General features: G+C 43.7%; 1 protein-coding gene across 1 annotated transcript; it reads left to right on the plus strand.

Moving 5' to 3' along the window:
* Positions 1 to 4,893: 4,893 nt before the first annotated feature.
* NPY (neuropeptide Y) lies at positions 4,894 to 11,302 on the plus strand. The gene is made up of 3 exons (XM_068550002.1): positions 4,894 to 5,081; positions 9,135 to 9,215; positions 11,102 to 11,302. The coding sequence occupies exons 1-3, from the start codon at positions 4,894 to 4,896 to the stop codon at positions 11,124 to 11,126; spliced, it is 294 nt and encodes a 97-aa protein (XP_068406103.1). The 3' UTR covers positions 11,127 to 11,302.
* Positions 11,303 to 12,507: the final 1,205 nt, after the last annotated feature.

The following is a 12,507-nucleotide window of genomic DNA, read 5'->3' on the forward strand; positions in this document are numbered from 1 at the left end:
CAACAAGAGACGCCACCGCAATAAGAAGCCTGTGCACTGCAACGAAGAGTAGCCCCCGGCTCACCGCAACTAGAGAAAGCCCGTATGCAACAACAAAGACCCAACACAGCCAAAAATAAATTAATTAATTAAAAAAAAAAAGTTAGATAAACCTAGGAGGTAGGTAAGGCTCAAAATATGTGAGCCTTGCTTTTCAATTTAAGAATTCTGAAAATATTTTGGACTTCATATGGAATTTAGGAATTTAGGAATTAGAAAACTAGGAATTTATGTTAATGGAAGCTCTATTTTAGATAATCTAAACTTGAGGCTTGATCAAGATTTTCTGAGTTGGACATATAGCCCTGGACTCCAGATATGAGCCCTTAGCTGGAGGTAGAGATTTCAGACTCATTAGCCATGGGAATAGATGAGTTTTCTTGTTTAGTGTATGCAGAATGGAAGGGTTAAGGCTGGGGCTTAGGGTACAGAAGGAAAAGTTAGCAAAGGAGACTGTGGCCAGTTCAGAGAGCAAGGAAGTAACCCAGAGGAGACCAGTGACGGCAACAGTGAAGGTAAGTCAGATAACTAGTAAAGGTCCTTGCAGCTTGCAATTAGGAGGGTCTTACTGATGGCAGTTTCAGTAGGTAGATTCAGACAGAACCTATATTGCTGTGGTTTCATGACCAAACCAAAGGTGACGAAGAGACAATGAGCAGAAACAACTTTTTTTCCAAAGCCTTACTATGAGACTTCCACTTCTGGTTAAGAAATAAAAAGAGGAACTGGATTTGCCCTCCCATTTGAAACAACTGAAACACCAGACAAAAATACCTGAAACAACACCCAAAACATTCGACATCGGGCAGCAAAGAACAGTGATCTCTTAGAGATGGGAAACAATTGAGGGGAGCCCTACAATTGTCTCAGCCCACTGCCTGAAGAAATTATCCAGGCTGCAGTGCAGAGGGAGGAATTGAAACAGCTAAAGTTCTTGCATAGAGTACCAGATAAGAGAGAGAACACTCAAGATCTTCAGAGTGTCCAGCTAAAATACTTAATGGACTGCTGATTAGATCGTGCACATGAAGAAAGCACCTGAGACCAGGAAAAGAACTGCGCAAAAGGATGAGAGGAAATAGTGTCCAGTGCTAACAAACAGCTGATAGTTCCAACAGCCAGAGGGGAACACTTCACAATTCAGGGGGCATCAGCTCTCAGTTAAAGTAAGAAGAAGGTGCTTGCCTCAGAGTGGGGAAAACTAAATCCAGACTAAAGCCACCTCTGGGCCCACCTTAAAAATCTTAGATGCAAGACCAGAATGGATCGAACTACTCCCAACTTTTTACACTGTGTCCCAGGACAAAGCTCAAAAATAGTTTTAGGACTACAAAAACATCCAACAGACAACAAGGCAAATTCTACGATGCCTGACATCCTTTCCAAAATTATCAGGCAGACAAAGAAGGAAAATGCAAGCCATAATGAGGTGAAAATCAATCAATCCAAAGTAGCACAGAAATGACACCGATGATAAAAGTAGTAGACAAATTATTATTAATGCATATTCAAGAAGTCAGAGAAAAGATTGGACACGTTAAGACATGAAAGAAATAAAAAGGATCCAAATTGAAATTCTAGAGATAAAAACTATATGGTCTTTGCAGTGATTAGACATTGCAGAGGAAAAGATTAGTCAACTTGAAGACATAGCAGTAGAAAGTATCCAATAAAACATACACAGGAAAAAATAACAAAACATATAAAAACAAACAGACCATCAGTGAACTGTGGGACAACATACACCTACCATACGACCTAGCCATTCTGCCCCTAAGTATTTCCGCAAGAGAAATAAAAGCATATGTCCATACAAAGATTTGCAACATGTTTATGGAAAAGTTATTTGTAATAGTCCAAACTAGAAAACAACCCAAAGTCCATGAACAGTTGAATAGATTTTTAAGTTTAAAATATATCCATATAATGAAATACTACTGAGTAATTAAAAAATGAATTATTGATACATGCAATGACATAGGTGGATCTGAAAATAATAATAATGAAAGAAGGCAGACAAAAGAGTACATACCATGGAATTGCATTATGACACAATTCCAGTAAATGCAAACAAATTTATAATGACAGGAGGCAGATCAATCAATGTAGGAGGGGAGTAGGGAGAAGCAGGAGGGAGGAATTACAAAGGGACATGAGGAAATTGATTGCGGTGATGACTTCACTGTGGCGTTATTTGTGTAAGAATATACCCAATGGAATATTCTAAACATCTGTAACCTAGTATACCTTAATTGTATCTCAACAAAGCTGCTAAGAATAAACATATAAATACATGATTTTTGAAACAAAACGGTTCAGCTGCTAGAAGTGCCTCTCTTCTTATCAAGAATGGAATCAGAGTTAGAAAGTGTTCTGCTCTAACTTTACCAAAGGCTCTTTCACATAAGCATCCTTGAGCAAAGCTGAGAGCCTGGTATTGTGTTCCTGGTATATGTCGGGGTGATGGGGAAAGAGGCAGTCACCCAAGTGAAAGGGATGTTGGTCTTCAAAATTGCTAACACAGAGACATACACACACACACACACACACACACACACACACTCAGGATTGCTTGCTGCACAGTAATTGATATTTAATTCAACGCTGTCAAAACAGCACAAAAACAAAATGTCAGTTTAACAGACTCACTTGTCATTTTAGCATTAAAATAACGTGTAACTTAACGTTTTAATTCCCTAACATGCCTTTTATTCAGAAAGATTCAGACTTCTAGAAGCATTCATTCAGGGAACTTCAAGACCTAGTCCACTACATGAAATTCTGATCCTGTAAAAATAGTTTATGCATCTTTCATATTCATTCTACAGGTTCAGTGGGATGTGCAAATTAATGGTGATTGTTTTTTTTTACCTGTTTCATTTCGATCAGAGCCCGCATTCTCAATCAACGTTAATCGAACCTCTTTGGGACTATGCAACGGCCAGCAGATAAAAGAGAAATTGCTCTTAATTTAACTACCCGGTCGCTTTGGACCAAAATTTTGCGTTCGCGCTTTAAGGGGTCTCTCCGAGCTTCAAACTACGCTCTTTTTCAGCAAACCCAGAAAGTGTCCCCCCTCTGAGGAGTTCTCAGTCGCTACACTCTTTCGGGTACCGCCCGGACGCCCAGCGTTTGGGCGAGTTCTTGGGGAGGGCTGACCTCCACGAAAAACAAGCTGGGAAAAGGGGCGAAGCCACAGAAACCTATTCGCAGCCCCCGGGAGAAGCGGGGAGTTGGGACCCTCTAGTTCTGGACTTTGGGCTGGCTCCCTGACCTGCTTTAAGCGCAGGAATATCCGGGCGCCGAGTAGTCTCGCCCGAAAGCGCGCTGGAGCAGTGCCCGCGCCCTTGCCGCACGGATCCCGGAGAGGCTTCACCAAGTAGGGGATTCGGGTACCCCCAACCCTGGCGCCCAGCTCGTTGGTAGTCCCGGTGACAGGTGACAAAGATGATCTGGGCTGCTCCTATCTCTGGCAGGAATAGATGGGGCGTGAAGGACGGCGAGGTTTGGCCGCCGCGGGAGGGCAGGAACTTTGGCGTGGTCCAGCGCCCTCGGAGCGCGCTGCCTCGCTAGCATCCTGCTAGCTCCCGCTTCCCGCGGCAGGGCCTGGCGCGGGCGAGTCCATGTGTGGGTGGCTCCCGGAGCCGATCTCGCCCGGCAGCGGCTCTAGCCCCCTCCCCCCTCCCCCGCCAACGCTGGTGGGATGCGGCGGGGTGGGAGTCACCGAACGTGATTGCCTGAGGCCCCTCCTGCCGGGGCGAGGGAACGCCATAAAAGCCCCGTTGCGACCTGCTCCGGACACCCCATCCGCCGGCTCTCACCCCTCGGAGAGGCGAGCCGGACTGCACAGCGCTCGCAGCCCAGCCACGCCCGCTCGCCAGCCCGCCAGCCACCGTGAGTGCCACGACCCTCTTGCTTGGCGGGAGCGAAGGGAGTGCGGGCGCCTGTGAACTTGCCCGGGGCGCCGTCTCACCTTCTGCAGATCCCAGGGGTGCTGGGAGGGTCGTGCCCCGCTCCCCAACCCCTACGCGCCGGGCTCTCGGCGCTCCGACGCGCGCCAGCCGCTCTCGGCGGCTAAATTCCACTTGCTCCTTCCTGCCCCCTCTGATGGTACATCTGCCCTCTCCCCGACCCTCCTGGCTGGGTCGTCCCTCCGGGTTATCTTTAGGCGGATAAAGAGGGAGAACACGACCGCATCCCAGAGCAGCTGGCAGTTTCCTCGAGGGTCGCCGCCTGGAGGGAGTTTTCCCAGGCAGCGCTCCCAGAATGAGGACTCCCCGGAGCTTGGAAGACGCGCTCCCTGCCGCCTCTCGGGATCCTTGGGATCCGATCTGAGACTGACTGGCCCGGGAGCAGTTCTCTCCCCTCTCCGCCCCGCCCCACCCCCCCGCAGTTGCCACCCTGAAGTACTCTCAGCCATCAAAAGTAGAGAAGAAGGAACTTCTTTGCTCTAACAGGGGCTTTGGGGAAGAGGGTGGGAAAGGGGTAAGTCCTCCACGCAGCGGCAGGAACTTCTAATCTGTTTTTTAAAGTGTTTTAAACTGGCGCCGGCGCCTCCCCCAACTCTGCGTCTCTCACCGCGGGATCTTCGGCTCTGCTACTGGACCAAAGTTGCTCAGAATTTTCGGGCGGAGCAGCGGGGCAGGGCCAGAGCAGATCTGGACCTAAATCCGAAGGGTCGTGCTCGCCACGCTCCGCTTCCCTCTGCGTGCCTGGGTCGAGCGCGGACTGGGGGTGGAGGTGGGGTAGGGGTGGTAGCAGCGGCAATGGGCGCGGGGGCCAGAGGAAGGAGGTGCGGAGTGTGTATCCTCTGAATCCCCCAAGCCCCCTCCGCTGCCCCTTCGGTGTCCGCAGATGCTGGGTAGCAAGCGACTGGGGCTGTCCGGACTGACCCTCGCCCTGTCCCTGCTCGTGTGCCTGGGCGCTCTGGCTGAGGCGTACCCCTCCAAGCCCGACAACCCCGGAGAGGACGCGCCGGCGGAGGACTTGGCCAGATACTACTCGGCGCTGCGACACTACATCAATCTCATCACCAGGCAAAGGTAGGTGGGCTACGTGGGAGCGACGACTCCGGGACCAACCCGCTTTCACACCCGGAGATCGTGGGGATCTCAGAAGACAGGTATCTTTTCTTTTTCTTCTTTGTATCCCGGGGCAGGACAGTATCGGGCACATACTCAGCTATCAGTAAGTATCAGGGCACTGAGTACATTCCCTCTGCAACTACAATCACAAAATCCTGATCCCCAGACTCGGGTTCCCCAGGCTGGGTGGCTGGCCATCTCCTCTCACCCATTCCCTTATCTTTTTTGTTCTTAGAGCAGTTGGGGGTTCTGTTTGGAAACCTGGATAGGAAAGTACCCCGTGAAAGGGGTCAGGAGGTCGCCGGGGAGGTGCTGTAGGGAGAAGGGCGAGCAGGGTATCTAGAAAAACAACAGCACAAACTAAGGAGGAAACAGCTGGGTCGCCAAAGACATTGCCAGATTTTCCAGCCTGCCCAGACCGAAGTGAATGACGGTATTTAGGAAAAGACAAATAGAACTACTTTTTTCCCCTCCTCTACAGTGTTTTATTGCAGTCTCAGCCCCTCACTTGACAATTCTGCTCCTAATAAGTAGATATTTAGCAAGAAAATAGTTGATCTAACATGGCGAGACTTTTCCCATTTCATAGCAGGTGAGTTCTGAAAAGGAAATGCCCACTTGGTGCTTTTTTAAGGAGAAACTTACAGTGGTGTACTCACTCTAGGGTGAATCCGGGGATTACATGTAATCTGAGAAATTGTCGTCTTTATTCTGAACCCCCAGAAAGCTAAGATGAAAGGCCATATTTCACTCTCAACATCAAATCTTAAGCAAAAAATCAAATCCAAACTATTTTACAAATAACATAGGATTAAAATTTGTTTCCAAAATTGGTTCATCTTAGTTTTGAATCATTCAATATCTTATTTTAATTACTGAGATCAAATGACCTTAATAAGCTAAAAACAATGAGCTCTTTACAAGCATTAATGTTATTTAACATATTTAAATTATGTTTTGTAAAGTATTGTTTTTTGTTTGTTGTTTTACTATATTTCAGGGAATAGTTGGAAAGCATCCAAAGTGGGGAGAATTTATATTTCTTAATTTTTAACATTTTTTCTGTTTCATCAGAAAGCTGTTTCATCCTGAAAATCTTTTTTTAAAGTACCAATATATATAGAATCAGAAATACATGAAAGTGCCAGAATAGTATTGGTTTATGATCCCTGAAGTCAGATAATTTTCATTAGTGAGAAGCAAGAATGTCTTATACCTTAATAGGCTTTTCAGAAAGTTAATTGCTTCAAATTCTTGCTTATGCCATCATACAGACCAGAGAAAAGAACTTTTACAAATTGTTTTTTTTCTTCTAGGAAAGCCTTTATTAGTTATTTAGTCTGATAATTATAGCATACAGTAAAACTTATTTTTCAAAGATGATTGCTGTAAACCTTTACTGTTGTATAAAGGTTTAGTATTTCAACATGTTTTCCTAGGCATTATTTTGTTCAGTCTTTACCACAAAGCTTTGAAGTGAGTATAATTATCTCCATTTTACAGATCATGAAACTAAGAACATTTCATGACAACTTTTTTTTAGGGATGATTAAATTGGAGCCCTCCTATTGATCTTTGGATGTTGTCACCACTATCAGCATTCCATGTGATCTTCAACACCCTTGATGAGGAGAAAATAAGGGAAAGGGATGAGATTCAGGTTAGGTGGGAAGGAGTTGGTCCTGAAGCAGTTTTCTGTCTCATCTTCATATAAGTTCCATCTTAGAAACACTCAGAGGCTTATAATCTGCACCCATCACCTCCATTCTGTACTCTCATCATCTTCCCACCACACACATCCACTCATACGCACATGTTTGTATTTTTGAAAATTACATTTGTGAACATACGTTTTAATTTGGCATAAATGGTACTGTGATATCATTCTTTTTCCTCCCCTTTTCTACTCAGTTCATGTTCTAAAGCTATATGCTCCTGGTTCATTGCTTCCATAGGTGGCATCATTTATTCTAGAGCATTGATCTACCACATTTTATCTATACAGTCTCCTAGGTCAGTGATTCTCAACTAGGGCTGACTTTACGCTCCCCAAGACACTGGGCAATGTCTGGAGACATTTTCGTTTGTCATAGCGATGGGGTGGGAAGGTGCTACTGGCATCTAGTGGGTAGAGGCCAGGGAAGCTGCTAAACATCCTACAATGCCTAGGACAGCCCCTGACGACAAAGACTTATCCCGCTCAAAATGTCCACAGTGCCAAGATTGAGAAACTCAGCCCTAGACTAGAGTTTCTCCCTCTTGGTCTCTCATTGTTATCACCTGGGAGCTTTTAAAATATACTGATGCTGGGCTGTAACAGCAGCATCAGTATATTTAATGAACTCGTGAATTAAATCAGAATCTCCCCCGGGGGCGGGGGGCATGGGACTGGGCTTTACAGTGATTTTAAAAGCTCCCCGGGTGATTCTAACATGCCGCCAGGTTTAAGAATCTTTTCCCTGGAGATGCCATCTTTGAAAGTTAAAGCATTGTGGAGAAGAAGGATAATCCAGAATTAATTAGAGATGGAAGAACAGTCATCAGTGCTGCTCTGGGTACCACTTTCTGACTGTGTAAATTCTGCTGTTACAGACTTAGGTTCTCTGATGGTAAATTGGAGAAAATATTCGCCATTTCTTTAATTCACTGGAGGATGATGAAGATAAATGAGTTAAGGTTGCCCAAGAGTTTTAGCATTAGTAAAATCAACTGATGGACAGAATAAATACATATAAGCAGCGGCCTGCAGCCTGATACTACAACTCCAGAAAATCTTTGAGGAGATCTTACAAATGATGGGGGCAGGGGAGATGGCTTTGTCTTTGCCTCCCTTGAGTTCCAGCAAAGGAGCAATAATAGGAAATCTTTCCCCAGAATTTAGATTTAATTGTGCTCAATAGGCAGTTAGCATATATCCTCCGTCAGCTTTGTTCCGCTGTTTTATCTGTCAGCTAATCAATCCACGCCAGGCTTATTTTTCATTTGTGGAAAAGAGCGGCTGCTGATGTCCAATGCCCTTTCTGAGAAAGGGAAAAATTGACTCCTCAAAAAATACAACTTGGTGTAGATTTGTCAGATCCTTTAACAGTGAGAGAGAGAGATAGACAGACAGACTAGTGCCCTCACTTACCTGGAGCCAGCAGCATATACTACCCTGGCAGGAAAACATAACCTTGAATTCATATATTGTCCTATCCATATCCTGCTGTGGGAGAAAAGAGACCAAGAACATTTCCATGGACCAGAAGGATTCCTTCATATTTTCAGGGCAGATTAAAATCACAGCATGAGAGAAGGCTTTTAGCTTTAGGCACCCCAAATAAATATGGACTCAGGATCTGTTGACAGCTGTGAGAATGGGTGCATTTCAACAGCAGTAATGTGCATTCTTGTGTATCGCTCTGTCACTTTCAAAGCATTGTGACTTACATTGGATATTCATCAAGACTCTAAGCAGGAGTTATGATTTTATTTTTACAAATGGGAGAGCTGAGATTCAAAGACACAGGTGAGTCTAGAACTTCAGTCTGATGAGTTTTTCATAGACCTGTTTCTGAAATATCATCTGGTCTCTTTGTTAAGATTTAAACTGATGTATATCACCAGAACTGTAAGCCAATTAGCTAATTATGGAAACATTTAAAATCATACTTCGATGTATTTTAATTTATCTCCTGTCACCTAGTTATAAAACTATACATATGTATTGTTTGTGATAATATAAAAAGGCAAGAATTTGACTAGGAATTTTGGTTGGGTTATATAATCTGCTAAGTTATCTATTAAGTATTTAAGCAAAATTTAAATATATATATATAATTTGAAATCATATTTATGATGTTTCTGTATCATGTATGTTTCATTCACCTAGATTACTCATTAGCGGATGATCAACTGAAAATAACTTTTATATTTAATACCACAAATCTTTTCTTTTCCTAAAGGTTTTTATGGTTCCTCCAAACTTGCTTTAAAGGACTTTTACTCTCCCCCACCCTGCTTTTTTTTTAGATATGGAAAACGATCTAGCCCTGAGACACTGATTTCAGACCTCTTGATGAGAGAAAGCACGGAAAATGTTCCCAGAACTAGGTATGAAAACGCTTGTGTGGGGACATCATTGCAGAGTTCAGGTACCCAGGAGAGGGAAATCAGAGAGGGCTGCTGGGAGGAGGTGTTTGGAATGGGGTCTTCTAGACCAGGTAGGATTTGGACAGAAAGAGGGGTGGGGAACAGAGCAGGGAGGACCTTTCTCTTCACACACTCATTTGCAAATCTCTAAACTGCTGTGGGGTAATATTTTCTGGCTCAAATTGTTTGATGCTCCTTTGAAATTTTAAATATGAGTGACTTTAACCTCAGAAATTACTCTATAGAGAATTTCTCACTGGCTTAGATTGTGGAAGCATAGGGTAAGCAGCCCATCTCTACATTGAAATGACCAACTCTCCATCTTTGGCTGAGGTCATCTTTAGTTGTTATACCCTACGTGGAGGATCTACACATCCTAGGAAATTCCCCTTCTGGTTCTCACTCCAGTCTTCCTGGTTTTACACGAAGCTGTAGATAAATCGAGGGGTACTCCTGCTTACTTTTTGACATATTTTAGTTCAACTGATGTCACATCATAATTTATTGCATTCAATGAATGAACAAGAATGACATTATTCTTAGGGCTTGTCTGGAGCCTTGGGGCTTTCTTGGAGTGTGGACCTGCCTTAGGAAGGGTGCCCTCTAACATCTAGGTGTCAAACATTGGGCTGGGGTCCTCCTGAGTGAAGACTGTGAGTGAAAAGATGCCTGGTCCTCCTCCGTTTCCATAACTGGCTCTCCTGTCCCAGGCCCCCTGCCCCTACCCCCCAGTAAGATCACATGGCATATGGTTTATCCAATTCTGTGCCAGCTAGTCTGCCTTAAACCCAGAGCTCTACAACATCAAGAACCAAGTTCCCCAGAAGAGGTCACTAGAACACTTGCTCAGCACATGTGACTGGCTTGTCACTCTTCATTGGGTTCTCCCTAGAGGATGAGCCAGTGACCCTCTGAGCCACCCGCCTCCCCTCCCACCCTCCCTCTGTTCTCTTGTGAAATGGCCAGCCAGGGTGAAGGTGCAAGTGTAGAGTTGTCAGGTTTGTTTTCTCTGAAGGAAACAACAATTTGGACTGAAATAAAACTCCAGTGCTCTTGTCCCTGGCGGTACCAGCCAAGACTTGAACGTCAAATGCAAGGGAAGCAGGTGGAACACTCATAAGGGTGGTTTTTAAATACTAAGCAATACATACTTTTTAATGTTTCATTGATAGGCATATGATGTTTGCCACCGTAAAAAGTTTAGGATACGCTATATCTACTTAGGGTTAGAAATATAATCATCCAGACCGATTTACAGTCTTGCTGCTGCTGTTTGTTTTGTGGCCATGCATCACACGGTTGGTGCATGAAATAGTTAATTGTACTCTGATTGACAGCCTCAATCATGTGCACTTAGAAGGAGACAGACCCTGACAGCCTTGAAGTTGCCTGTGAATGCTATTTTATTTAAAAGGGTTCTTTATAGTCTAATAGATAGCACCTTACTACATAAAAAGCCTTGCAGGAAAACACAGGAAGCATATTCAGAGTTGAATAACAGTAAGGTTTTTTTTACAGTTTCATGTGATTCCTGTAGTTTTGATCTTCAGAAATATTGAACCCTTTCTTTGGCTTCTTTGATAAATACAGAACCTTTTAAATACTCCCTCTGAGATTTGCCTGAGACGCCCGTTAACACGAGTGAAAGCTACTCAGCTGGGTCTCTGTACATTATGCCACTGTCTCCCGCTCTGATATTCTACATGGCCTCCTATGTAGAATGCCAACAGCAGACTTTTCAACAGTTTCTGATCATCTTTCAGTTCAGAACTGAATGTCTCACTCTCGCAAGGCTCCCAGGAAGTTGGGAAGCTTCTCTTACGCGCTTTGCTTCTTGTGTTTGACAGGCTGGAAGACCCTTCTATGTGGTGATGGGAAATGAAACTTGCTCTCCGGTCTTTGCCTATTTTTCAACCCCTATTTCATCCTGTAACACTAGAGTCTGCCGGTCCTCCCAATGCATGCAGCCCCTTTGCTCACCTCTGCAGAATTTCCTTTTGTCAACATTGTATATATGTGCGTTTAAATAAAGTACCATGCATTCAAAAGTGTATGCTCCTCAATGCAAAATCTGCTGTTGCAGTAGTGAGAATTATTTGAAGTTATTCATTAAATCACAATCTCCCTCAAGTAGCAGATTCAAGGTTTGTTTCACCAATATTAAAACAGTGCCTATGGAAGATATAAAGATATGATTTATGACGACCAAGACTCAGCTGTCGGGGGTGTGTGTGTGGGTGTGTGTGAACAACAGACATATTTGGAAACACAGAGCAGGGCAATGCTAATTTCTAACAATTTACTGAACATTTTCCCCCATTCATATGGAATTCTTGCTAACCTTGTTAGCCTATGCTGTCAGCAGAAAGGACTGATGTCTAATAGAACTTTCTGCAAAATGTCCTGTATCTCCTCTGTTGAATACAGTAGTCACTAGGTACATGTGGCTTTTGAGCACTTGAATGTAATGAGTGCAAATAAGGAGCGGAGTTTTACATTTTAGTGTATCTTAAATAGCCATGTGTCTCCAGTGGCTGCCACATCAGACAGCTCAGATCTACACATTTACTTAGGCCACCACTCTTAGAATTTGAGTCATAAACAGAAACACACTGAGTAGGATGATTATCTTTTCACACAACATGGGGTATGATAATTAATTTAGCTAAAGGTTATTAAACTTCCCCCTCTCCTTCACTTATTAAATAAGTACTCCTTCCAGGTACTTATTTGCATGGGCTTAGTTTAATGTTATTAGATTCTTATGTGTAATTTCTAAATCAAAGAAAATGGGCCTCATCCTATATTTGTACTTTGAACCACACCGTAAAAAATATGCACAAATATTTTTATGTGATGTATTAAAACTGCTTACAAAAACCCTGTACACACCATGACTTAGGGAATTGTATGGTATACAAAATATTCTTTGTTCATAAAGCATTCTAATGTTTCTCCAGTGCCCTTATGAAAGGAGCCAGAGAGGTCCCTCATCCCTTTCATCATATGAGGACATAGCAGGACGATGCTGGCTATGAACCAGGAAGCAAGCTCTCACCAGACAACAAATCTGCTGGTGCTTGATCTTGGGCTTTCCAACCTCCAGAACTGTGAGCAATAAATCTGTGTGGTTTTTAAGCCACTCAGTCTATGGTAATTTGTGATAGCAGCCCGAGTGGACTAAGACATCCCTGAGAAACAAAAATTCACTTTAAGAAATACAATAATGGTTAAAAAAAAAAAAAAATTGCAT

Source organism: Eschrichtius robustus, chromosome 8 (assembly GCF_028021215.1).
Source record: "Eschrichtius robustus isolate mEscRob2 chromosome 8, mEscRob2.pri, whole genome shotgun sequence".
NCBI lineage: Eukaryota > Metazoa > Chordata > Mammalia > Artiodactyla > Eschrichtiidae > Eschrichtius > Eschrichtius robustus.